Here is a 27,995-nt window from a genome sequence, read left to right as displayed (position 1 = left end):
CTCTGGTCAGCTCCAGTCCCCCGTGCTTAGGTAGAACGCACCCTTTCCCAGACCTTAGACATCTTTACAAGGGGCTGCCATCTCCCTGGCTCCCCTGCCCAGGTTTGGATGAAGTGACATCTGGCTATTCTACCTCTACTGTCCTGCCTTAAGGCCCTGAAGCTCCCCACCCCCTGGCCTCTGCTAAGGACAGGAAAGTCCCCTCTCTTTCCTTCCCTGTTCCTGCTCCAGCTCCCAGCACTTCAGCTTCTATTAGCAAGTAAAAAGGGAAATTCAGGGCCATCCATTCAATCCCTTTAGAAAGACAGTGCCTGGGAGGTCTGTCTCTCCAGCGGGCTGTAAAGTGAATGTGGCCCTTCAGGGCTGACAAGACTGAAGGGATCCGGTGAGGCACCCCACAGGAGCAGGAAGCTGTGGCATGGGTCCAGTGACCAGTGTCTGTGGGAAACTTTAATGGCCATGCGCAATGGCCTGCAGGGCGAAGTGAGCCTGGGCCAGCCGGGCAGGGCACAGGTGTTACCAGATGAACATAGGCTTGCCGTCATCATGGGACAGCTGGTTGAGGCAGGAGAGCAGCAGGAGGGCGTCGGTGAGCATGCTGGGGTGCACAGTTTCCACCAGCACACGCTGTAAGAAGTCCACAGTGTAGGAGCCACCTTCAGATGCCGCCAGCTCAGGCCGCTCACGCAAGATGCCATACGCATTGACCAGCTGTTCCGTCAGTGCCGGATGCACCCGTCCGTTGTAGCCGAGGCTCTGCAGTCTGTTCATGATGCTTACATAGCGCTGGGTGAGCGTCTGGCATAGGTCTTCGTCCAGCTTGTGGTTATTGGGGTTTAGGGAGGCCTGTTGGGGAGAGCGGCCATCAGGGACCTCCCACACCACTCTGGCTCAGGCAGGCAGAAAGAACAGGGCCAAGAGGGGCCAAGAAAGGAAATTGTTAAGTATCGCCATGAAAATGCCAAGGGAGGAGAAGCCTTGGTCCCCGAAAGATCCAGAGGGCTGAGCCTGAGGTCAAGACACCAACAAAACCCAACTCAGGTAGGCCCAGAGGTTTCCCAAAGCTTCTAGAGACATGCATCTCACATCTCACTGATTTTTCTCCTTCCACCAGATATATGGGACTAGTTTAAAGACATCAGGGATGGAGGGCAGGGAATGTGGCTTCCAGGATGGAGGTTTAGAGAGTTTTTCATACTCCCAGGTTGCTGGACCCCAGAGTTTGCAGCTTTCCCAAAGGCTAATCAAAAGCTCTTAACCTGGAATGACAGACACTGTTCAAACAGGACAGGAAGGTCTTCCTGGACATCACCCTTCCCAAAGACCCTGTGTTGTAGTCAAGGTACTTACATTTCTACCAAGCAAGTGGGTGCTGACAGGCAGGTGGAACTTTCATGTGGGAAGAGGCATTTCCACACAGAAGGCAGGCAGGTCTCTGGGGAGCACCATGGGTATAGCACTGGTTCTTCAGGGACAGCTGTACTCAACTGGGGGGCACCTGGATCTATCTGCTGTCTTGGGACTGGTGCCCCTGATGTATCCACTGGGAAAGTTCATTGGTGTATTGACATTTTTTCTGGGCCGTACGGCAAACCCAATTTTGTGTCCTTCCTGGTGCTGAGGACCTTAATATTATAGTAATTCCCAATCTGTTTACATCAGTTGTTGTCTGCAGCCAACCATACAGGATGATTTGTCTAAGAAAGCAAATCTATCTGGTTGGTGGGAGTGTGATGAGGAGGAGGGGGAAGGAGGAGGAGGGGGAAGGAGGAGGAGAGAAGAGGGGAAAGGATGGGGGGAGGAGGAGGAAGAAGAGGGGAAGGAAGAAGGGAGGAGAGGAGGAGGAGCACGGAGCTTGGTTCCCAGAACCCATGATGGAGTTCTGGGAACTCCATCTCCAGCTCCATGTGGGATAGTGAGTGGTGCCAGGAAACTTGTAAGGTTGAGTGGGTCTGAGACCCTGGCACCCAGGCACCTCCCTGAGATGGTAGGCGTCTACCAGATTCCTGGCCTGGAACACATGACCACAGTCCCCACATCTGTCACAGTCACATAGCCTAGAACACAGTTCTCCATCCCAGTGAGGTATGTAGAGGCCCCGAGGGTTTAGCCAATAAGCTCCCTTCCCAGACATTCCTCCCTGCAAAGGTATTCAATCTCTGGTGCACCCTGAGAAGGTAATATGGACCCATTTTCCATGATGAACAAGGACTCTCTCTTTCATCAAGAACAGCTGTGGGGAGTGTGGAAAAGGCCTTCTCCTACAGTGCCACAGCCGAGGCCTTCTGCAGAAGGTCCTTCTGTGCCAGGCTAAGGACTTTCATCGATGAGCTAAGCTGGAGTTCCCATTCCCCTGGCTCTGGGCTCCATTGTCCTCAGCCTGCAAGCTTCCAACTCCGTTCCCAACTCTCCCTGAACCAGCAGCACCTGTATGTCCGGGAGTTTGGGAGTCCCCAGCCTGGGCTCTTCATTGCAATGCCCAACCCTTCACTCCCAACTTCTCTGTATGGTTTTCCAGCTGTGATTAGATGCCTGGGAGTGATGGAATCCCAGCTTTGGCCTCCCACATCCTAGGCTGCATTGCAGTCAAGCCCTGCACCCAATAGTGGAGGCACTGAGTAAACGTGGTCTAGCACTCCACATTTCATCTGCCCAGCACCTGGGCGGCAGGGCAGGATGTAGACCCACAACACAGGGATGTGGCACCTTTGACCTTAAGGGTGCCTACACTCATACACACTGGTCCACACCCAGACACACTATACATAATTAAACATATTTTTAAAAAAGCAAAGAACTGAGTAGAAAGATGTGTAACCTGATTATAAAACACATCAACGTGTCCTATCACATGTCACAGCATTAGGGGGTGTGATAGCATGTTTCATTTTGCTCATTTAGGTTTTTTTCCCCCTTTCTTTGAGATAGACTCCTGGGTAGCCTAGGCTGACTTTGAACTTGTTTTGTTGCTTAGTATGACTTTGAGCTCCTGACCCTCCAGTTTCTGCATCGTTTTGTGGTGGTTTGAACACACTTGGCCCAGGGAGTGGCACTATTAGGAGGTGTGGCCTTGCTGAGCAGTGGTGGCACACGCCTTTAATCCCAGCACTTGGGAGGCAGAGACAGACTAGCCTGGTCTACAGAGTGAGTTCCATAACAGCCAGGACTATACAGAGAAACCCTGTCTCAAAAAACAAAAACAAACGAAAAAGGAGGTGTGGCCTTGTTGGAGTGGGTGTGGCCTCGTTGGAGGAAGTGAGTCCGTGTGGGGGTGGGGCTTTCAAACCCTCCTCCTAGCAACATAGAAGCCAGTCTTCTCTTGTTTGCCTTCGGAACAAGATGTAGAACTCTCAGTTCCTCCTCCAGTGCCAAGCCTACCTAGAAGCTGCCATGTTGATACTGGACTGAACCTCAGAACCTGTAAGTCAGCCCCAATTAAATGTTGTGCCTTATAAAAGTTTCCTCGGTCATGGTGCCTCTTCACAGCAGTAAACCCTAAGATACTTGTGTTCTGGGATTGGAGGCGTGTACACCACATCTGGTTTATGTGGTACTGTTAGGCAAGCATTTCTGCCAGCTGAGTTACATGGAAGCATGGATTTTTATGGTTTTTTTTTAAATCAGTTTCATATGTCAATTTTTGTGAAATATATTTAATTTCTTGGTTCAATGTTAATAAAAACATATTTTTTAATTTTATGTATGTGTCAGTCTGTGAGTACTGTACATACAATACAGGGTCCCACATAGGCCAGGGGTTTTGGAAGCCTTTGGAGTTGGAGTTAGGTGGTTGTGAGTCCCCAGATATGGATTCTGGGAATTGAACTTGGGTCCTCTGGGAGAGCAGAACATGTGCTTAACCAAAGAGCCCTCTCTCCAGCCCAGTATTTAAAAAAATAAAAGAATATATGGGCATGGTGTTAGATGCCTATACATATAGAACTAGCGACCAAGACAGGAGCACTGACTCAGGTTCAAGGCTAGCCTGGGCTGTGTAGTATGAGTCCAACTAGGGATACAAACACATTAAGGCTCTGTCTCAATAAGTAAGTAAATCACTCATTCATTCATTCATTCACTCATCCTCTGAACACAATGGTGCATGCTTCTAATCCCACCTCTCACAGAGATCACAGGGGAGGGAGATCACAGCAAGTTTTGGGACTAGTCTGAGTTCCAAACCAGCTAGAAAACTTAACAAGACCTTGTCTTAACAATCAAAATATATAAAAATAAAAGGACATAGAAGATGGGCATCCTCAGGAGGCTGAGGTAGGAGGATCATAGGTTTGAGGCTTAAAAGACTTTTATCAAAATGGTAGATTAAACAATATGATTGTTACCAAGAAAAATCAAGCCGGGTGGCGGTGGTGCACGCTTGTAATCCCAGCACTCTGGGAGGCAGAGGCAGGTGGATTTGTGAGTACGAGGCCAGCCTGGTCTACAGAGTGAGCTCCAGGACAGCCAGGGCTATCTGTCTCGAAAAACCCAAATCCAAAAAAAAAAAAAAATCAAGTTGATATATACAGGTTTATTAGAATGCCTAAGAGGGCTTGGCTACATAAGGTAACCTGGGTACCAAATCAGTATGTAAACATGAACTCATTCTCAGGAGCCCACCTGGGTTGTCAAGGCGCCCCTTGCCACCCTACACGGCCCTAGTCACTTTCACATGGACACGACGGCACTCAAGGGGCCAAGGATCAGGGTGCTAAGAGGAAAGGTACTTCAAACATCTTCCAAAAAATTCTTCACAACTATGTAGGAAGAATGAGAAGAGAGTGCTGTGGCCCACTTTTAGTTGGGTTTAAACGACAGCGTAACTGGGCTAGAGAGATGGTTCAGCCATTAACATCACGTACTGTTCTCACGGAGGGCCAGAGTTTAACTCACAACACACATGTTGTGCAGTGGTTCACAACTACCTGTAACTCCTGCTCAGGGGAGCAAATACCTCTGACCTCTTCAGGCTCTTAAACTTACACACACATATACCACCACCACTAGCACCCCATACATAAAGATACAGGTGAAACTTAGGAAAAAAGACACAGCGGTACCAGACATAAGAATATGTGCCTGTAATCTATGTAATCAGGAGGCAGAGGCAGAAGGATCGTTGTAAGTGTTAGGGCAACCTGGGCTACATAGCAAGCCCTTGGTGAGCCAGGGTTACACAGTGGGGAAAAAAAAAAAACCAAACAAACCCCAAACCCCAACAATGATGAAACCAAAAGAAAGTGTAATTGCACAATCTAATAAAGACAGCCAGATTCAGTAGAATGTCAGGGTCCTTGTCAAACAAAAACCTCTATTAAATTTCAACCCACTAAGCCTATACAGCCTTGGAGAGCAAGTGGCTTGTAGGGACAATTGGGGGTTTGACCAGTGTTAGCAGGTCTGGGTAGAATTTAGGGATTCCAACCACTGACACTGGGGGTGGGGGATGGGAAAACAGATACACTGAGTGGGGGAACTAAAATTTGGGCGGACCTGAATCAGATGCAGGAGAGACTCAACCAAAGGCCCGCCAGGTGGGAGGGGACCCTTGAAGACGGGATAAAATTAAGATTTCCAAATGTGACCCCATGAGTTGGCCTGGAAGACCCCATAGAGGGATATATGGTGGGGTATCAGCCTGGCTCCAAGAGGCCACCTTGTCTCCAGGTGGGTTTCAGTGGAGCTGTCCCCAGAAGTTATAGTGTCTGGGTCACCGCTGACAGAAGTAAAATGAAACACTGAGTCTGAAAGAGATGAGTCAGGCTCTTGGACAGAATGACAAGCGTGCTATGGTAAGAGGTCCAGCTTCTCAAGGCCAGGTTTGGCTGACCTCTAATCCCAGCACTTGGAGGTAGAGGCAGGGGGATCAGAAGTTTAAGGTCATCCTTTGCTAGGTGGCTCTATAATGCCAACTACCCCTTGGTATCTTGTGATCTCTTGTTGCTGCATCACGGGACACTCTTTGGTTGAGTTTGTGGCTAATGATTCTCCACAGAAAACCCAGGAACATTGCTGTCTTGTTATATAGAATAAATGTGAAGGAACTCTGGCCAGGTTGAGCGTGCCAAGCACGGTTCTGGCAGCCCTTGCCTTTCTCCCCCATTCCCTCTGCCTTGTTCAAAACCATTGGATTACATTCCTAAAGCTAGCTACCAAGGCATATATATTGCCTCATTTGGTCACTACCTCCTCCTGGGGCTGACAACCAAGGTCCAGCTATTAAAGTGTTGAAGTCCAGCAATCAAAAGTTCAAAGCTAGGTGGCGGCGGCGGCAGCGGCAGTGCACACCTTTAATCCTAGAACTTGGGAGGCAGAGGCAGGCGGATCTCTGAGTTCCAGGCCAGCCTAGTCTACAGAGTGAGTTCCAGGACAGCCAGGGCTACACAGAGAAACCCTGTCTTGGGGGAAAAAAAGTCCCCTTTGGCTCACCCAATTCACATGTCCAATCAACACACCACCACATCCTAGCCTATCCTAGCACACACCCTTTCCTTCTTAAAGTCTCCCTCAAAATGGACAAGGAGAGTTGGACCCAGACAGACTAGAGAGCCCTTGTAGATGCAAGTCTAAGGAATACTGGTGCGCACTGGGCATTTTCCTGGCTTTGGCAGCTCTGAGCTCTGAGAGACTGTACCGACCGACTGCTAGGGAACTCCTTTGAGATCTCCATAGATAGGCTGTGCCCCTCAAAAGAAAAGCAGTCATTTTCTGCTACCATCACGTCCACACAGTCCTCTATCTCCTTGTCATTTTCTCTTATCCCTCAGTCCCAGGGGCTGCCCCTCTAGCCCTAGAGTTGTCCTGATGAAGTGGGTACCCTGTGTCTTGGTGGTCTCTGGAGTCAGTCAGGTGTTTTCATGCTGGGGAGAGGACATGTCCCACCTTCTACCATGATTGCTTACAGAAGAATCAAAGTCTCAAAACAACACACCTTGAGGGAATGTTGAGAAGGCTCAGCTGTTAAGGGTGCTTGCCACTTTTCCTGAGGACCAGAATTTGGTCCTCAGCACCCTCACCAGGCAGCTCACAACTGAGGAGATGTGGCCTCCGTGGAAAACCCTCCCATACAAGCATACACATAATAAAAGAAAAGCAAATCTTTAAGAAGATTTTTTCAAAAACTCAAACTTTAAATCCTTAGGAGAAAATGTCGACTAAGTACAAAATAGTGTCAGGAATTTCTGCTAGGGAAAGATTTCTTTCTTTTTTCTTTTCCTGAGACAGGATTTCTCTGTGTAGCCCCTCACTGCCCTGGACCTCACTTTGTAGCTAGGGGAAGGTTTCTTAATTGAGACAATACAAATAACATGAGCAAAGACTGACATTTCTGAACACATTAAAATTAAGCATCTAAACTAGGAATGGTGGAGCATGCCTTTAATCCCAGTACTTGGGAGGCAGAGACAGGCAGAGCTCTGTGGAGTTCAAGGCCAGCCTGTCCTACAAAGTTACAAAGTGAGTTCCAGGCCATCTGGAATTACACAGTGAGACCCTGCTTTTTTTTTTTTTTTTTAAGATTTATTTATTGTTATATCTAAGTACACTGTAGCTGTCTTCAGACACACCAGAAGAGGGTGTCAGATTTCATTATGGATGGTTGTGAGCCACCATGTGGTTGCTGGGATTTGAACTCAGGACCTTCGGAAGAGCAGTCAGTACTCTTAACCACTGAACTATTTCTCCAGCCCACCTTTTTTTTTTTTTTTAAAGCATCTAATGAAAGGATACTTTAGCCAAAAAAAAAGGCAAGCTAAGAACTAGCCTGTGTAATCAGAAGTCATTCCGACCCAGATGGCAGGTATGTACAATTTGTCCACAAAGATGGCCTAAGAGAAGAGGCAGCTGGCAACATGGGGAAGCCATTTCCCCCCTGAGAAAAGCAAGCTCAAATGACCTGTATGTAGGGATAGGCCCTGCATGGTCTCACATGGCAAATTCTGGGTATCCAACCAAGTGCAGACCCATATCCCCAGTCCTTACCCCCTGACCAGGGCCATCTGCACCTGTAAGACACAGGGTTATAGTGACACATGACAGTACTCCATGGCTTCTAGGACCTCTGTTCCCTAGGGTGTCCAGTGAGCACTGGAGATGCTGAAGGCGATGGGCCATAGAATTGTTTAGGTTTGTGGGCTTGGTCCCCCAGAGGTTGGTGCTTCCCATCCAAAGACCATCTAGGAGGCAGAAGAGGAATGCGGCCTGCTCACCGGAGGAAACCACATCCTTCTTCTCTTCTAGAGTCTGTAGAGCTTGGACCGTGGGCTTCCATTACCGGGTGCTCTGGACACCTCTGGCTGCCTGTGCCAAGCTCTGGACGCCCTCCATCTCAGTCCCCTTAAATGCCTGATCTTTCAGTACTGACTGAGCTCACTGCCCCATCCGTGAAGGCCCCTCTGGCAATGTGTAGGAGATGGACAGCCACAGACCTGGATGATCTTCTCTGGAATGTTGGAGACAGTGAAGCCGTAGAGGCGCACGCGCTCTGGGAAGATGCTGGACAGGATTCTTCGGTCTAGCTGGAAGGCGATTTCCCCCACTAGCCTCTCACAAGCTAGCTGTTTGGTGTCTAGGAATGAGAGAGGGTCTCAGGCGAGCAATAGGTGGAGGGAGTGGTAGGACTGTAGTTAGCAGTCCGAGTATATGATGAGGAACAGGGCACCACACTCACGTTGTTGATCCTCTGTACTGTTACTGACCTCGGGGACTGTCAGATAACTTGTTAGACTTTCGCTGGGGCGTCTTCCGCTCCATCTCCAGGACATTCTTCCGGGACTGTTCCGTCATGCGCGAACCCCGGGTGTCATTGACTGAAGCCGAAGAGGATGAGGTACGGGGCAGGGAGGGGAGGTTGTGTGGAGGAGAATGGTGGTTGGGCACAGGTGGGTTAGGGGATTGGTGCACCCTGGAGGGGGAGTTGGAGTGGGAGTTTCTTGAAGGGGAACCGTTCTCAGCAGCTTGGGGGACAGGAGCTGGGGCAGAGTTGGAGACTGTGCAAGGAGGAGAGCCTGTTGGGGAGCTTTGGACAAGAGTAGGGGGGCATTTGCTCCTGGGAAACACCAGTCTGAGTCCGAGTAGCTAAGGTGGCATTAACATTTGCTGTGGGACTGGATGTGGCCATGACACTCATAGAGGTGGTGGTCTGGAGGGGTGCACCCACAAACTTATCGAGGGGCTCTGGGTCCTGGCTTGGCTGGAGGTGCTCACTGGTGACTGGGATGTGGAGGAGTGGAAATGAGAGGAAGGGTTAGAGTAAGGCAGGCTGGGAGCAGGAATCGGCCTACCCAGGGCACCCAATTACCTTTGGAGGTGGGCGCTGGTCCTGCATAGGCTGAGGTTCCAGAGAGGTTTCCTCGGGGTGGCTCTGCCAGTCGCACCTTTGGCGCCTCTGACAGCCCTACGTTGTTTATGGGGTTGGGCAGTATGTTCTGAGAAACACCTAGAGGGGTAGCTGTGGAGGAGAGCAGGGGGCTACTCAGAGAGACTGCCACTGAGCCAGCCAGGGGAGCCATGATGGGGCTGCTCTGAGATACAGCCAGGGGGCCTACCAGCCGGCTGCTTGTTGTCAGGGAACCAGTTGAGGTTAGACCTAGTGAGCTGGCCAGAGTGGTCCCTGGGGGTACAGTCACTGGACTGGTCATTTGACTGTTCAGGGGTCCAGTCGAGGGTAAACCCAGAGAGCTTGCCAAGGTGACCCCCGGGGAAACTGCAATAGGACTGGTCAGTTGGTTGCTCCCGGGACATGGCACAAGATTGGCAAACTGGTTGTTCTGCGACAAGGGCATTTGTCCTGACAGCAGTGGGTTGAGAGGAGCAGCCAGGGGGTTCACAAGGGAGCCTGCTGCAGGACTGAGCTGTGAGGCATTCAACATGTCAGCCAGAGGTGCCAGGGCCACCATTCCCATGTCTTCTGCACAGGGGTCCTTTGCTGCTGCTGAGGCTGGGGCCAGGAATACACCTGTGGATACAGAAAGAACGCTAAGATCCCAGTTAAGCCCTTCTAGATGCAAGTGAGAGGCACTCATGAGCCTGCCTGCTGAGCTGGCTGGCTTGACCTGCCCTCTCTGAGCATCGGGCATCTGTGCGGTAGCCAGAAGCATTCAGCAGAGAGCATTCTGTGGGTTTAGAGGGTTCTGCATGTGGCTCTGCCCTCTCTTCTCTCAGTCCCCGAGGCTTGCTGCTCAGCCCCAACTCTCTAGTCAGAACTCCAGGACTCTTAGCTGACCACTTCCCTTCAGTCCATAGGATGTTCCAGCCTCTCCTCCTCCTGTCTCCACTTCACTGAGCCGCCAACCCCACACCCAGGAGACGAGCGCCTCCTAGTGGTTGTTCTCCCAGACAGCTAACCTGGCCCTCTGCTTTCGGCTGGGAGGAGAGAGCCAGGCCTTGTAGAAACACACAATGATAGGACCTCGAGTGAGGGTCAGAGTGTGAGCACCCGGTGCGGCCTAGGGCCACGCATAGTCTATCAGAGCAGGGGTGCAGGTTGTTGACAGCTAGTTGGACACAACCATCACTCAGAGAGGCCCAGAATCATCTCTGACTATCTTCGGACACCTGAAGAGGAATGGGGCAGAGATCTTATTCTTCTTGACTTCTGAAGCAGGCTTCCCTAAATGGCTTTTGGGAGGGAAATCCCTTGGAGACACGGCAGAATACAGGAAGAGTTTTTGTAACTGCATGATCTAATAATTAAAAAAAAAAAAACAACTTTGATTTTGCTGAGCTGGAGAGATGGCTCAGTGGTTAAGAGCACTGGCTGATCTTCTAAAGAACCTCAGTTTGAGTCCCAATACCTTCCAGCAGGTCACAACTGTCTATAACTCCAGTTCTAGGGGATCCAATGTCCCCTTCTGGATTCTGTGGATACTGTATGTGTGTGGATATGTATGTATGTGGTGCACAGACATACATGCAAGCAAAACACTCAAATACCTAAAGTAAAAAAAAAAAAACAACTTTAAAACAAAACAACTCATTTAAAAAATTAATTTGGAATCTACCCTTTTAAAAAGATTTTCACAGCTGGGCTCAGTGACACACGCTTCTAATCACAGCACTGTGAAGCAGGGGCAGGTGTTCAACAGCCTGGTCTACAGAGCAAGCTCCGGGACAGTCAGAACTATACAGAGAAATCTCTTCTCCATTTTTCATTTTAATTAATTAATTGGTTTATTTATTTATTTATTTATTTTATTTATTTTTCTGAGACAGGGTTTCTCTGTGTAGCCCTGGCTGTCCTGGAACTCATTCTGTAGACCAGGCTGGCCTCAAACTCAGAAATTCGCCTGCCTCTGCCTCCCAAGTGCTGGGATTACAGGCTTGAGCCACCACACATGGCTTTTTTTGTTTTTCGAGACAGGGTTTCTCTGTATAGCCCTGGCTGTCCTGGAACTCACACTGTAGACCAGGCTGGTCTCCAGGCTGGTCAGAAATCCACCTGCCTCTGCCTGTGCTGGGATTAAAGGCGTGTGCCACCACTGCCCAGCTCACTATTTTCAATATGCAAATTTTGACTTTTCATCTCCCTTCCCACCATGATTATAGCAGACTGGCAAGACAGTTTAGCCAGGAAAGGTGCCTGCTGCCAAGCCAGATAACCTGAGTCCAATCCCTGGGGCCCATGTGGTGAGGGGGAAGAGAGCCAACCCCTTGAGGGTTGCCCTCTGACCTCCACATGCACGCCATGGTACATATGCCTTCTCCTAACAAAAAGAAATAAGTATATATATATAATAATGTATTACATATATATATAATAATGCATTAATCTAGTATTAAAATGTATATATGTAAATGAATACTTTTGTAAGAATGAAAGAGGAATATAACAAGCAGTAATGGGGTTAAAATTATAGCAAAAAAGTAATGTCTATTTGCATTTAAATAAGAACGATGAGAAAAGGTTAATTGACACTTAAAAGGTTAATTAATAAAAAAGGTTAAAAATCCATTTGGAAATATAATGCCTGGTGTGCCCATCTGAATTCCAAGAGATAAAGTCTCAGGGCTGGAGAGTTGCGGCTCAGCGGTTAAGAGCGTTTGCCTCTCTTGCAGTTTTTAAGCACCCACATGGTGGCTCACAGCAATCCTGAGGATCCAAAGCCCTCTTGACTTCTGAGGTCACCAGGCATGCTTGTCGTAATCGCACATACACTCAGGCAAAACATCCGGACAAGTGATAAATAATGCCTTTAAAAATAGTCTCAAGCCGGGTGGTGGTGGCACACTCCTGTCATCCCAGCACTCTGGGAGGCAGAAGCAGGCAGATTTCTGAGTTCGAGGCCAGCCTGGTCTACGGAGTGAGCTCCAGGACAGCCAGGGCTATACAGAGAAACCCTGTCTCGAAAAAAAAACAAATCCAAAAAAAAAAAAAAAAAAAAAAGTCTCAAGAGGACCCCAGAGCAAAAGAAACTACACAAAGAGCTCAGAGATATTTGTTAGCTATTTATTTCAAACTACCAACTACAGAAATCTATTTTTGGCCCCCAAAAGATAGCTCAAAGAGTTCAAGTGCTTACAGCCAAGCATCACGATCTGAGGCCAATCCCCGGTGCCCACAGGTGGGAGGGTGGAACTGACTCTCAGTACGTTCTTTGATTTCCTCATGTTTGCCTCTTTAAGTAAATAAGTGTGAGATTAAAAATAAGTAGAGAGAAGTGTGTTTTTAAATGCATTTTGTTATTTTGCTTCCTTCTGTTTCTTTTGTCAGTAGATCAAGCAAAAACAAAACAGAACAGCATTGCCCACACAAAGATACTTGTGCACAGGGCCAGGGGCATAATGTGCCTGTTACGCTTGGGACCGTGGAGCCTCTACCACCAAAACTCCCCAACTTGTATAGAAATGCTTGTAGAAGCATTATTCATAAAAGCTTAAAAAAAAGAAACAACTCAATCCTAAATGTCTGCAGACTGGTGAATAAACAAAATGTTTTGCAGTCATAAACCCCGTGACAAACCTTGAAAACGTTACTGAGTGAAAGGTTGCGGCAAATGATCCTGTTTCTACAGACAGTCTAGAATAGGCGACCGCATCAGCCATTTGTGAGTGCCCAGGGAGCACTCGGAAGGCAGTGGGAGCACTCTTGCTAAAGGACTGAAGTGTCTTTTTAGGGATGAGAGTGCTCTAGAGTTGTCTGTGCCAATGTTTGTACACATAAATGAACATATTTAAAGCTATTAAGTTGTATACTTTAACCATTTGAACGGGGGGCAGGCTGGAGAGATGATGGCTCAGCAGGTTAAAAGCACTGACTGCTCTTCCAGAGGTCCTGAGTTCTATTCCCAGTAAGCACACGGTGGTTCACACCAATGCCCTCCTCTGGTGCATTTGAAGGCAGCTACAGTGCACTTAGATACATAAAATAGTTGTTTTTAAAAGTTTGAACTAGGTGATAAGTAAACTAATAATTTATACAATTATTATAGAGAAGGATGCGTCAGGGTCACAGGCACTTAGGGTAACATTTGTGCCTCAGACAGTTAAGGACCCATAGTGTAACACTACAGGCGCAGACCCTACTCACATCGAAAGGCCTGGCGCAGGCATAACACCCATAGGGTTAATCGGGGTCACTGAGATCAGCAGCAGCCTCAGGGGAAAGAAGCTTGAGTTTGGGGGAACTCTAGTAAGAGGGCCTCATTTGTGGAAGGAGTTCTCCTCTAAATAGACATGCACCGCCTCACCCACCTCTAAGACCCTTCAGCGGTACACTTTTGACTATAATAAAAAATGTACAAGCCTTTGATGCTTCAGCCCTTTGTTAGAGTCTGAATATAGTCAATTAGGGATTGTAAATTCCAAAGCTTGCTAGGTTCTGCTACCACACTAGAACTGTATAGAATTAAAATTTTTATTAGTGGATGCATGTTTATCTTTTTAAAGAAGATTTAATCAATTAATTACATGACTGCTCTATTTACATATAGACCTGCATGGCAGAAGAAGGCATCAGATCCTATTATAGATGCCTGTGAGCCACCATTTGGTTGAACTCAGGACCTCCGGGAAAGCAGCCAGTGCTTTTAACCACTGAGCACCACTCCAGCCTCAGGTGTATTTTTGTCTTAATCATCTAGCATTAGGAAAGATAAGTTTGCTACATCAGACAATGTGGTTAAGAGAGAAAAGCACACCTGTGAGGGTTTATGACGCAGTTTACCATGTGTAACTCTTTGACTGCCGTTGGTCTCCCGGATCACAGGCTCCAGGTCTCCTTCCTACCTCTCTCCTCTCTGCTCTTTCTCACACCCACCCCTGCCTGGCAGCTCCATCTCTGGGCCTACAGACCACCACCCCTTTACTTTTTGGTGGCTCTCCCCGCTCAGGACCCGCCAGGCTCAGAAGGCCTGCCAAGTCTTAGAGTGACACTCAGGGGTCACAGCGCTAGGGGAGGTCCCTACATGTGGAGGCTGAGGCTGAGAGGAAAGAGTATTGGGAAGGAAGGGGAGGTGAGACTTAGCTAAGACTTTCAAATTGGGTTTTCTACAGAGATGGAGGGATGAGGAGAGAGCAAGGAAAGATGAAGGATGGTTGAGAAGAAGGTCCTCAGGGAGGGGAGATGTAAGGGGGTCCTGAGGAGAGAGGCCTGGGGAAAGGGAGACCTGAAGGGAGGAGCGTCCTGAGGGGAGGAGCGTCCTGAGGGGAGGAGTGTCCTGGGGGGAGGAGCGTCCTGAGGGGAGGAGCGTCCTGAGGGGAGGAGCCTCCTGAAGAGAGAGGGTTCCTGGTCCTGAGGGAGAGCCTAGAGGACAGGAGAGTCTCTAGAACAGGGTCCTAGATTGGGAATCTGGTGTGGGACAGTGTTTTGTGGGAAGACTGAGAGCAGACTTAGGAGGGACAGGTTTGTGATCCAAGAACTGGCTTCTAAAAATGTGAGTCAGGGTAAAGACAGGTCTTGTGACTAGGTTAAAGTTCTGAGATGAGGAAGGAAGTGGGTGGGAGGTGGTGCCAGGTAGGCATTAGGGTTCTTTCCTGGGAGAAAAAAAATGGGGATGGTGGGTGGGGTGGAAGACTGCCCCCTGCTGGAGGAAGCAGCCACCCCAGCAAGCAGATGCCACACAGGTAAGGTTAGAAAGCCCATGAGGAAAAGGATGGGGAGTTAGGTGACTAATAAAATGTCTCAGACTTCTTAGCTATTTTACCTCTATGGTCTGTCCCATGCCAACCACTGTCCTTGTTAGCCTGAGCCACTTCTCTTTCTGAATAAGGATCTTGCTGTGTAGCCCAGTCTGGCCTAGTATTTGTAATCCTCCTGCCTCCATTATCTTTTGTATTGGGAGTATTGGCAGCTACCATCGTGCCTGAATTTTGTGTCGTGACTTTTGTGTGGAGAAGCTAGGTCTGACCGCTGGGAAGAGGGCACATTTGTCAGCTACCGTTTTGTAGTGTTGAGCATTAGCTCTCACTTTTGCTCTCTTCCGCTGTTCTAACAGTCCTGCGCCCATTTGTCTCTGCCTCACAGAGACAGCCTGGTGTGAGCATCTGAGGAAGGCCTGGAGGTCTCGGGAGCAAGAGGTCTGAGCCTGTATCCGCTCTAATTCCATTCCCTATGTGTGTGTCAATGTTTGAAAGCTCTCGGCAGCTGTGTCTCCCTGGGAAGGTTTTTCTTTTGGACAGTCCTCCCAGCCTTCCCCTTCCTCTCAGCCAGTACACGAGCCTACATTCTTCTAAACCCTCAAAGTCTACTACATGCCTGCCTTGGGTTACTACTACAAGAAAAGACATAAGGTATTGGCTTAGGCCTTTGGAAATCTTACAAATGGCTAGTACTGTTTAGCACAATTTAGCTCACTATATAACCAAATAGTACTTCCAGGTTCCCTTCTCAGTTCTTATTACCATCTTTATTTCAGACCTTTTCTTCTCTGCCCTTCTTCTTGTTTTCTGTTTGTTTTTTTTTTTAAGATTTATTTATTTTATATATGTGAGTACACTGCTACTGTCTTCAGACACACCAGAAGAGGGAATCAGATCCCATTACAGATGGTTGCATACCACCATGTGGTTGCTGGGAATTGAACTTAGGACCTCTACAAGAGCAGCCAGTGCTTTTAACCATTGAGCCATCTCTCCAGGCCTCTGTTTGATTTTTTAAATTTTTATTTGATTGCTGTTTTGTGTGCACGCTTGTCTGCACGAGGAGATTGGAACATTTGGAACTGGAGTTACAGACAGTTGTGAGCAGCTGTGTGGGTGCAGGGAGTTGAACCCAGGTCCTCTGGAAGAGAAATTAGTGCTCCTAACCGCTGAGCCACCTCTCCAGCCCTGATTGTTTTTTGAAACAGACTCTCACTGTGTAATCTTGACTGGCCTGGAACTCACTAGGCAGACCAGGATAGCCTCAAGTTTACAGAGATCTGTCTGTCTCTACCTCTAGAGTGCTTAAATTAAAGAATTCTGTCACCTTGCCTGGCTCCACCCTTGCTTTCAGAAAAATTATTACATTTGAAAAGAAAGTCTCCCTAGCTAATGCTCTGTCTCCCACCCCACCCCCCGGAAGTTAATTTCTGTAGTCAGCTTGGTTGAATTAAGAAACGCCTAGAGTGTCCCAGAGGACATGGCTTCTCACCTTCTGTAATCCTCACACTCCGGAAGTGGAGGCAGGGTGTCAGGAGTTCACAGTCATTTCTTAGCTACGTGGTACATTTGACACCAGCCTGGACTGCAAGAGTAACCATCTCAATATGAAAAAACAAACAACAAAAGGCAACCTAACCTTTAGTTTGTGAGGGCTTTCAAAAGTGGATCAACCAAGTGGATAAACCTGAATTGACTCTGGGTTGTGCTATCTCATGACCTGGGACCCCAGAGTGAATGACAAGGAGAGAGCTAGCTGGGCACTAGCTGATGTCTCTCTGCAGACACGGGTGACTCATATCCTCATCCTTACCCCAATGGACTCAAACAGCAAGCTAAAATAAACAAGTCCATCTTGCCAAACTTCTTGAACCAAAATGTCACAGCCATCTATTTTTCCCATTTCCTCTTAACAAGGTGGTGATGGCGCACAGCTTTAATCCCAGCACTCGGGAGGCAGAGGCAGGCGCAACTCTGTGCTCTACAGAGTGAGTGAGTTCAGGCTACACAGAGAAACTCTTTTTTTTTTAAAGTATTTTTACACTTGTGTCTGTACACATGCACACATTCATATCACGAAGTGTGTGTGGAAGTCAGAGGACAACTTGTAGAAATCAGTTCTTGCCTAACACAGACAGTGTGGGGTCTAGGAACTGAATTATCAGGTTTGCGGCAAGCCACCTTTGCCGTTGAGCCAGCCCATTGTCCCTGCTCTTTCTCTCTCCTTAGTTTACCTCGCTCTGCTCAGCCTCTCTCAGCGAGGTTGAAATCACACTTCTTCTATTGAAGTCGTGGATACAAGTCATGGTTCACAAAAGGCTATGGAAATATTATACACTTTTCTTGCCCAGCCGTTGAGCAAGCCTTCCCCTGGCTGACGTCATTTCCTTTGAAATTGTCTCTTGGCCTCCAAGACATTGAACTGCTGTCATTTCCTGTGTGTCTTGGGATGTCCTCACCAGCTTGTTTCTACTTGTTCTCACTTGTTCTTGCCAGTCTCTTGCTGCTGTGCACTCTCTCCCAAGGCGTTTTTTAGTTTTTTTTTTCTTCTTTCATGTGCATTGGTGTCTTGCCTGCGTTTATGTCTGTGCGAGGGGGTCAGATCTCCTGAGACTGGAGTTATAAACAGCTGTGAGCTGCCATGTGAGTGCTGGGAATTGAACCTGGGTCCTATGGAAGAGCAGCCAATGCTCTTAACCTCTGAGCCACCTCCCCAGTTCAACAAGGATGTTGTTTTTGTTTGTTTTAGCTTTTTGGCTTTTTTGACATTAGGTTTCTTTGTGCGTAGCTCTCTATTCTGGAATTCAGTCTGTAGACCAGGCTGGCCTCAAACTTAAAGATTTGCTTCCCTCTGCCTGGTGCTGGGATTAAGGTATGTAACACTATCACCTGGCTTTCCCAAGTATTCTTAACCCCTCTAGGGGCTTCAATTCCCAACAGCTTTTGAATCTTTTCTGTCTAGCCCTGACCTCCTCCTCCTCTCTGTGCTTTCAGGGCTCCTGTTGTCCATGTCTCCAACACTCTCTCTGTGGATATCTTCCACAGAGGATGACATCCTTCAAAACTGTATATCCTTCCTCCAGGATCACCTCTGACATTGTCAGAGCCGTGGGCAGGAACTCAAATGGAAGCCCATATACTGTGTATCTGAGAGGTCGGAAGTTATTATTCATGTTAATGCTTAGACAATGTGCTTCTTTCTTACTCTGATAAATAGGTCTTTATAATGATCTAGAATAGTACATGTAAATTTAGGATTATTGTCCTTCCTGGAGTGTTGGGCTAGGATGTGATCCCTTAGGAAGAACTCATGATCCCTTGGTCTGGTGGCCCCATCCACCACCCATTTTCCCACCATCTGGTCTTGGTCCTGTGTCACAGTGGGTCTGGTATACATGATTTTGAGTACCTACAGCCCACGTGTTCATATCTCCCCAGCTAAATTTCCTTTTTGTTCCTCCTGAATTCAGCTGCGTCAGAGCCCTGGACCAGAGCTTAAAGGAGCCAGGTGGTCTTAGAAAGAGAAATTAAAGCTCAAGTCCTCGAGAGCAAAGGAAGAATCTGACCTCATGATCAAGGCCATTCCTAGAAACAGGCTATGGGAGCCAGGTGGTGTGCTGAAGCCCTGTTATCCCAGCACCTGAGAGGCAGAGGCAGGGCAATCGGGAGTTCAAAATTAGCTTGGGCTACATGGAACTCTATTATCAAAAGCCAAAAATTAAAAAGAAAAAAAAGGAAAGAAATAATTTGTTGTAACAAGAAGGGTGAGAGAGAGAGAGAGCAGTGGGAACGTGGGAATAAGAGCCATTGAGGTAACTGTGAAGCATCCTCCTTGGTGGACTGTGTGGTGCCACCAAGGTTAGCCCCCTAGTCCTTCCAGTCAGACATAGTCCTTCCAGTCAGACATCACCTTCCTCTCGATTTTATTTTAAGACAGGGTTTCTCTGCAGCCCCGACTATCCTGGAACTCACTCTATAGACCAGGCTGGGCTTCGTCTCAGTGATCTGCCTGCCTCTGCCTCCTAAGAGCTGGCCTTAAAGACGAGTGCCACCGATGCCCGGCTATCTAGCCCCCTTCCATTGAGCAGTTAGGATTTATTTATTTTTCTTGCTACACTGGAATGGGTTTCTGTCCACTTGCAGTTCATGCTGTGGTCTCCCCCCATGAAGGACTAGAAGCTTCTCTGTAACTCATCTCCCCACCCCACCCCCACACAGTTGTGCTTCCTCCCAGCAGCTGGAATGATCTTTCTGGGCACAAATGTGGCTACTTCCTGTTAGAACTCACAAGCTTTCGCGTATGGCTTTTAGGAGCAAGTCCTTAGCATGTCATTTAATATTCACAGTCGGTTGTGATCTGACCCCTGCTGACCTCTCCAGCTGATGGTTCACCTCTCACTGACCCCTAGAGATTAATACTATACACACAGGAACAACATACACTATCAGATATGTAGCATAAACACAAGCTCCCACACCACATACATAACACAGCAGCTCACACATTTTTAACAGCCATATTTACTCACATACATATTTACAACATACACTCCTCAAAGAGTACATGCTATGTTCTCACAAACTCGTGTATGTTCTCCACACATGTTCACACACACATGTACTCACATGCACCCCGTGTACTTCAGTTACACACACCAACACCAGGTGCCCCACATCCTTTCATCACTCCGGGCATTTGGGTACCACATATACTCTTACACACACATCGCTTTTGTCTAGTTCTTTCTCATGTAACACTATGACCAAGTCTTCCTCTATACCACACTTTCTCCTGTTGCTTTCTGCTGTCTGAATTCCTTCCTAAAGATATGAAATAGGCCAGGTGGTGGTGGCACATGCCTGTAATCCCAGCACTGTGGGAAGCAGAGGCAGGCAGATTTCTGAGTTCGAGGCCAGCCTGGTCTACAGAGTGAGTTCCAGGACAGCCAGGGCTACACAGAGAAACCCTGTCTCAAAAAAAACCAAATCCAAAAAAGAAGAAGAAGAAGAAGAAGAAGAAGAAGAGAAGAAGAAGAAGAAGAAAAGAAAAAAAAGGAAAAAAGATCTGAAATAGTTCAAGGCTTTCTTACTTTATTTTATGCATGTATCTCTGTGCATGTATCTTCTGATGCCAGAAGAGTGTGTCGGGGACTGCAGTTACAAATGATTTTAAGTTGCCACATGGGTGCTAGGAATCAAACCCAGGTCCTCTGCAAGAGTCCAAGGCTCTTAACTACTGAACCTTTTCTCCAGGCCCAAGGATTTAAAATGTAAACCTAAAAGCCAGATATGGTTGCATGCACTCTGCACTCTGGAGGCTGACATAGAGAGATAACCACTTTGAGGCCAACCTGAGCTACATATTGAGTTCAAGACCAGGCTAGGCTATATAGTAAGAATCTGTTTCAAAATCACAAGGGCCAGGGAGATGACTCAATGCATAGAAACACGTAATACAAGCGTGAAGACCTGATCTGGATCCCAAGAACCTATGTAATAGCCGGACATGGGAGCATGTGTCTATCAGAGCAGAGCCTGGGGCGTCCCCCATAAGCCACGGGCTGGGCAGCCCAGAGTATGCAGTGCAATGGCTGAAACAAGGGGAATCCTGACCCAAACAAGATGAAGACGAGACCCAGCACCTGAGGTTGTCTCTGACCACCACACATGATACAAACTCATACAGAATTACATATTTTCAAGATATCTTAGGAAGGGTTAAAATCTAAGGCTTGAAGGAGGAAGCAGGCATCGAGCTTGTTAGCCTATGGAACTTATTCAATGTTGTACCTCTTCAATGCATATATTTTTGTCACCCTGACTGGCTTTGTTGTTGTTGCTGCTGTTGTTGTTGTTGTTAGTGGTGGTGGTGTGTGGGTGTGTGTTGGTGGTGGTGGGGTTTTTATTTTCATTTTGATGGGGTTTTGACAGGGTTTGAGTGGGGATGCCAGGGTTTCTTGGTGTAGCCCTGGCTGTCCTAGAGCTCCCCCTGGAGACCAAGGACGCCTTGAACTCAGAGATCCTCTTCTGGGATTAAAGGTGTGTGTCACTACCGCCCCACTTTTTTGTTGTTGTTGTTTTGGTTTCGTTGTTTCATCCTGTTATTTCAGTTACTAATGATATGACATTTAAAACTGCAGGTGCTTATGAGCATTGCTAGACGTGAAGCCTGCCCACTACAGCCAGGCTTACTGGTAAGCAATCCAGCCAAAAAGGAGCAGGGGAGGAATGTGCAGGACCTGGAAGGACTTCAGCCTCTAAGTACAGGGTTCAAGTTCTCAACCAGAAGTCAGTCCAGTTAGGGATGAACTGCCGTACTTTCTTTTTGAGGCAGTGTCTTGTGTAATCCAGGCCCGTCTTGTCATCACTGTGTAGTGAGAATGACTTTGAATTCCTGCTCCTGCCTTGTGTAATCATACCCAGTTTTACGGTTAGGGATCAAACCCAGGACTCCGTTGCATGCTAAGCGAACACCTTACCAACTGCGTTCCAGCCCCTACCCGGGAGAGACTATTTCCAGGGATTAATTAGGCCTTCAGGGTCCTCTGAAGCTATTTTCACTTGTAGAGCTGGCGTAGTGCAGTAGGTGGATTGCCTGAGGGTGGAGAGGCAGGGCTTGAAGCCTGAGCCCGGGAGTCAGTGATTAACGTGAGTCAGGATGTAGATAACCAACTTGGCTTGGGAGCTCAGGAAGAGAGACTGGGGAGGGTTATTATTCCCAAATGCCATGCAGAGGTGGAGAAGGCACTTCGGATGTTACTCATAACCTTTCCAGAACAGCATTGTTGGGGTCCATTGCCAAATTGTAGAAGGTCTAAAACAGGCAGAGCAAAGTCCTCCTCTTAGACAAGAGAGACAGCATGCCTCCTCAGGAACTGAGGGGGCAGGGCAAGCAGGGCTGGTAAGAAGAAGATCTGTGACAGAGGGCAGGTCACTGTAAGCCATGTACTGGACAGGAAAGAACACAACCTCTAGGACGGGAAGGCTTGTGTAGGGAGGGACATGGATATCATAAACTACTAGTGCTTCCTCTGTTGAGCACACTTAGAATCTGTCGGCCATAGCATCTACAGTCATACCCGGGGAGCTCGCTACCCCCAGACGCTGGCCCCTCCCCCAGGATTCTCAACGCTGACCACTCTTTGCCTACAGCTTTCTGCCTTTTCAACACTTCCTTCCTGTTACTCTGCAGCCTCTGTCATCCCTTGGTGTGTCTGAATCCCACCTCCCTCTAACCCCACCCCTGTACCTAGGCTCGGCGAGGGTCTTCATTTCAACCATGTTTCTGCCAACGTTTGTAACCTTGCTGGCTCTGTGCTCTCACGCTGCTCTGGGTATCACTAGCGCCAGGGCGTCTGTCACACACTAACAAATCCTAAATCCTGGCTTTAGGTCCTGGTTTCCTCTCCTCAGCTTCTGGATACGAGTTTCTTTTTGGTCATCACAAAACGGAGGGAATGATCCTGTGCTGAAGGAAAGGCTGGAGGCCGGGGAGGACAGGGATGTGGAGGCTGAGGGCCGGTAGCATATGGAACTCAGTGGGGAGATTTGGATTCCAGAGCTGGGCGGTTTTTAGTCTATGATGTTGCTTGGAAGTTAGGTTGAGGGGACTGTGGAGAGGAAGCTCCCATGGGCTGGATATTATGGGACCTAGGTTGGCCTTTCATCCAATGGTCCTATGTTCTTGGCCTGCCTCTCTCTGTTGAGGCAAATGCCCTGTTTGTTACTAGCTAAGCCCTTTCTCCACACTTTCCTCAGATCCCAGCATCCTGGCTCTCCGTCCTCCCCTCCCCACTCTCCTTATCCCCAGGCCTCTTATAGTTACCCTGATGTTGGGAAGGGCCTGCCGCTGCCTCACCAAGCCCGCCGGCGAACCCGCTGATGCAGAGGCCACCTGCCTGAGTCTTGATCGCAGACTTGAGCTCGTGATTCTCCCGAATGAGCCGTACCAGCTTCTTCAGTTCCTCATTTTCCCGCACCAGCCTCTCTATCTGATGCCGGAGCCCCTCATAACTTGTAAGTAGAGACATGCCCCAGGGAAGTGGGGAGGGTGCAGCCCAAGGGAGGGCACTGCACCTGGAGGCTGCCCAGGGCCCGGGGCCTTGCCCGGGCTGGAAAAGGGCACCAGAGTCTGCAAGGCTGGCCCAGTAGGCTCTGGGTATTGTGAGGTCAGAGACTATGCCCTCCGCTCTAACAGGCTCAGCTCTCTGGGACTCCAGGCCTGTGTGTTGCCTTACCTCAGCCTGAAATATCCTGACAAGGTCTGGCCAATTTTAGTTTCACAGTTGCCTCTTCTGCTGTTGTCTTTACCCTACTTTGAGCTAATTGTAGCCCCTGGACTTTCCCTTTTGATAAGCCCTAGACCACATCACTTGCCTTGTGTCTGTGCAATTGGCCAGTGCTTTCCACAGGAGGTTCAGTGAGTGTAGGTGTCGTGCATCCCTAGAGTACCTCAGACTACAGCAATGGGTGCATCTTGTCCCAGGCATTTGTTGGTTGGATACTTGTCGATGAATATTCATTATCCTGTCTTCCTGGGCAGGGTGTCCTCTCCTTTTGACATTGGCATGCCTGGATTTCATCTGTCAGCTATCTCCCGAGGAAGCTCTGTCTTGTGTGCCAGGAAATTGGCCCATAATTTCTTCTTGCTGCAAGTGCTTCATTCCTTCCCTAGCTACTAGAGAGTCTCCTTTAACCAAGCACCAGGCTCCCCCAGCTCAGGAGTCTCCATTTCTGACATGGGTTCCCTTACTCCTATCTGTAGTGACTCTTGCTTTGCTCCCCAGGTGCTTGAATATTCCAGAGTTTCATTCTCTCAGGAATCTAAAATAAGACGTGATGGTGGTGATCCAGCAGCACCGTCTGTTACTCTGTGATCGGCCAGGGTTGAGTTGACTTGGCTGATCTGGCTGGCTAAGCGAGTATCCCATTCCTCCCTCACTGTCCCATGTATGTCCCTCCTGAAGCTGTCCACGTGGTAGAAGAGAACCTTCTCCAGGAGGAGGAACAGTGTCCAACCAAAGATACACAAAGCAGCTGTGTTCCTCTGCTAGGACTTCCGAACAAGAACCGGAGCCGGTCCTCCTCCACTGGGGTCAAGAGCCAAGGACTGAGTCCTCCTGCCACGCCCTTCTCCTGGAGCTATCTAGAAAGAATGCCATGGGCCTGATCTTGGGAGTCAGTGGAGGCCGATCCTCAAGCCCTCCACTGGCCCTGTGGTCATCTTCTCTCAAAGCTTTCCATGGGGCAGGGAGAGGAAGGTAAAGTCCAGTCCCAGACCAGATTCCAGTGGGCAGACTCTGGCAGAGAGTGGAGCCGAGGAAGAGGAAATCAGGCCAGGCTGGGGTCAGTCAAAGTTGGGTGTTCTATTTGGACCTCACAATGGGAGGGCCTGCCCCCGATCTCTGACACTCTGTTCTATAATCCTAAGTCACTCTGGCCTTGAGGACAAGAGTACCTGAGGACCACGAATGAGTTCTTTTCATTATTCCTCCTAACTTTATGAACTGTGTCTCCTGGTTATCCCTCTAGCATGTGACAATAAGCGTACCGCGGTCTTGTCTTTGAGTTGACATCATCGCTGCTACTTCCTTTCGATGGGTCAGTTTGGGTAGTCTAGTGCGCGGTGCCCGTGTCTCTGGTCAGAGGCTGCGATAGACATTTCTTTGAAGATGGTTTTGTAGTTGTGGTTAACATTTATACAATGCTGACTTTAGGTAAAGGAGATCCCCTCCAATCATATAGGTGGGTCTCATCTAGTCAGTGACAGACTTATGAGCAAAAGATTGCATCATAGAAAACAACTTATCACTGAATATTTTTTTTACCCCAGTGCCTCTTTCCTCAGTCTGTGCAGGCATTGTGTTAGAAACTGGAGTCACAGTGCCAATTACAAGCAGCCACTATGAACTGAATGACCATATCGAGAACATGAAAATGTGGAGTTACCCCTGTGATAAAGGCTAGGAAGGAAGGTGTGGATGGAGTAGATACAGTTGAATCAGAGCATCCTTACCTGAGGAGGTGATGGTCGAAATAATAAATATCAAGTGTGGGAAGTTCCTTCCAGGAAAAGGAATGCGGAAGTTTGAGGAAGGTGGAGCTGTGGACGTGAAGAGAGATCTTATGTGTGCTAGAGAAAGATGGAGCGCCCAGGTCATGACACACTGAGGTTGACTTAGAAGGGCTTTTAAAAGGGGAGTATGGAACATACTGGAGGGGAAACCCTGCTGTATGGTGTACAGGAAGGAGGTCATGGCGGCCATCCGCATGCTCAGTGAGTTATACTGGAGATGGATGAAGACAGTGGTCAGGACTGAGAGGTCGTTAGAGGAGTTCAAAGAGGTCCTAGGAATGATGGCAAGGGGTGGGGCCAGGGACGGCCTTGGAGTGTCTGGCCTGGCTAGTAGAATAGTCACTGCTTATACCAAAGCAATAGAGGGAGATCGAGTTCAGGAAAGAAGTTCCAGGTAGAGTTTAGACGTGCTACAAGATCCTGGGGATGTGCTAAGTGAGGTGGGAGTTTCTGCTGTGGATCTCAGAGTAGAGCATGCTGCATGGGTTGGAAAGACACATTTGAGAGTCATCAGCTTCTGGAGTGGCAAGCAGGGGCGTATGAGATCACCCAGGAATTGGTAATGAATGGGAGGCCCATTGTGCCTCGAAGAACTAGGGCAAGTCTGCAAAATACAGAGGGGAGAAGCCACAGGCATGATGGAAGGAATACTCAGGGAGGGCAGGTTTGATCAGCTGCACCCAAGGGACCGTTTCAAGGCCGTGATGCAGCAATATTACCTAATGTTTCTAGGGAGTCGGATGAGACACGACGGAAAAGTAATGACGTGAAAGTCGTTGGTGACACGTGGAAGACTTCTTGGGTGGAGCGATGCGGCCAACTCCAGATCCTCAGGTCTGGCAAGTGAGTGGGAAGGGGAAGTTGAGATGGGAGTGAGTACACGTGGCTCTCCTCAGGGGTTGGCTGTGTGACGGAGTGTGGGTAGAGCTGACTTCCTTCTCTACCGCCTTTTGGTTTTGCAGCAGGGTGTCAGGGTAGATTGTGGTCCCTGTCTCTTAGACTCCAGCCTCTCCGTGGAGCTACAGTGTATAGAGGGAATGTTCTCGAAGGGTGCCCCGACTTTCCCAGGCCATTAAGTCACTCACCCCTCTTCGTTTTTCTACTTATGACCATAACTCCATAACTTTTTAATCTTTTTTAAAAAAACAAAACAAAACAGATTTGTTGTGTGTGTGTCTGTGTGTGTGTTCTCAGGTCATGTGAGTGCAGGCAGTGTTAGTGCCCACAGAAGTTAGAGGCAGACAGACCCCTGGAGCTGGAGCTCCAGGCAGCTGTGCTGGAATTTGAACTCAGCTCCTCTGCAAGAGCTCTCCAGCTCTTTCTGCTTTTTTTTTTTTTTTTTTTAAGATTTATTTATCTATGCAGTGATCTGCTTGCAGGCCAGAAGAGAGCACCAGATCCCATTACAGATGGTTGTGAGCCACCATGTGGTTACTGGGAATTGAACTCAGGACCTCTGGAAGAGCAGTTGGTGCTCTTAACTGCTGAGCCATCTCTACAGCCCTCTTTCTGCTTTTATTTCCTCTTCATTGCATTTTTTTTCCTCTTTGCATTTTCCCCTTTATCTTTAGTTTTATTATGTTGTATTTGCAAAGTGTCCTTTGGTACCCAGATTAGTGGGTTTGATCATGAAACAGAGAGTATTGGAAGTTTGGAGAGGGGGACCTATCTAGAACTTTCTCCCATCCATCTGGGTCTTCAGGAAGTGAGGTCTGCAGAGTAGGGATAATGGCTGTCCCTGTGCTGTCTTCAGTCTAGTTTACCTGGGTTCCTGGGCCGTGCAAACAGGTCAGAGATGTTGTCTGCAGGCAGCTGGAGGTCCAGCAGGACTGAGAGGAATCTCCCAGCATCCACGTGGGCTTTTCATCCCTCCCAGGCTCCTCAGGAATTCACTGGGAACAAATCTTCTGTGCTGTGTCCCTTCTTGAATGCTGAGTCACATCTACTCCCTCTGCTTTCCGGTCACTGGGTTTGCACAGTTTGTCCCCATTCAAATTTGCCTTATTAGATTCAGTTCAGCGTTCTGGCTTGGCGATCCCTCAGGGATCTCTGCTCCCCTCTTGGCTTGGAAGTTTTGCAACTTCAGCAAACTTGCTGAACCTTTTTTTTTTTTTCCCCTTTCAAAAAATAAATTTGTTAAGGAACCGGGGTGTGTCTTGGAGCCTGCCCCTACCCTCTTTCACCTTTGACCTCCTTTCCCTCCCCGTGGATGGACTATGATATGCTGGGGTGGGGGGGCATCCCCTGGGAAGCTGCCATCTACAGGACATGGCCAACACAAAGAGTACCAAGGCTGGCCATGTGACCACTTTGATCCTGCCTGAAGTAGTTGCTTATAACTCTGCGGTCTGCCAGCGTGTATTCTCATCCTGTTGATAGCAGGTGCTTCAGGATGGGATCTGTCCATTCTGTGGGGGAGAAAACCTGTCCATTTTGGGGAAGGATCTGTCCGTTCTGGGAGGATCTGTCCATTCTTCTGTTCCATTCAGATACCACTCCTCCCCATTCATTGGTTTTGTTGGTGCTGTTTTTTGTTTTTGAAACAGGGTCTCACTTCAAAACCTTCACTGGCCTGCCCTGTAAACCAGATTGACCTCAAACTCACAGAAATCCTCCCATCCCTGTCTCCCCGGGGCTGGGATTAAGTGAGTGCTCCGACATCCTCTGCTCTCCTCCCTATGTTACCAAATAACATCAGGGGCGACTCTTACCCACCCCTGTCTCACATTTCAGAGGACCGAGGGGCCATGAGTGACAGTTATTGACTGCTTCAAGTCTGCCAGGCACAGAGGTGGCAGTTAATAGGCAGAGTGCATCATGGGACAGGTGAGAGAGCGCTGGGGTA

At 48.5% G+C, this 27,995-nt stretch overlaps 1 protein-coding gene and 1 long non-coding RNA gene across 3 annotated transcripts; one reads left to right on the top strand and one right to left on the bottom strand.

Moving 5' to 3' along the window:
• Positions 1 to 13: 13 nt before the first annotated feature.
• On the bottom strand, positions 14 to 23,105 carry Spatc1 (spermatogenesis and centriole associated 1). The gene is given in 7 exon segments (XM_052161446.1): positions 14 to 846; positions 8,427 to 8,566; positions 8,697 to 9,018; positions 9,020 to 9,224; positions 9,301 to 9,678; positions 9,760 to 9,955; positions 22,901 to 23,105. Coding segments are annotated over 7 exon segments (1,776 nt in total). The 3' UTR covers positions 14 to 516.
• LOC127668021 (uncharacterized) lies at positions 21,010 to 27,255 on the top strand. Of its 2 annotated transcripts, none has more exons than XR_007973981.1 (5): positions 21,010 to 21,114; positions 21,216 to 21,269; positions 22,834 to 23,091; positions 25,883 to 25,984; positions 26,904 to 27,255. It is a non-coding gene; the product is annotated as an uncharacterized LOC127668021 (long non-coding RNA). The 2 variants fall into 2 exon arrangements; XR_007973980.1 differs by having other exon boundaries at positions 25,883 to 25,993.
• Positions 27,256 to 27,995: the final 740 nt, after the last annotated feature.

The sequence above is a fragment of the Apodemus sylvaticus genome, chromosome 17 (genome assembly GCF_947179515.1).
Source record: "Apodemus sylvaticus chromosome 17, mApoSyl1.1, whole genome shotgun sequence".
In the NCBI taxonomy this organism is placed as follows: Eukaryota; Metazoa; Chordata; class Mammalia; order Rodentia; family Muridae; genus Apodemus; species Apodemus sylvaticus.
The sequence above is the reverse complement of the archived record's forward strand: the minus strand, read 5'-3'. Positions and strand labels throughout refer to the sequence as shown.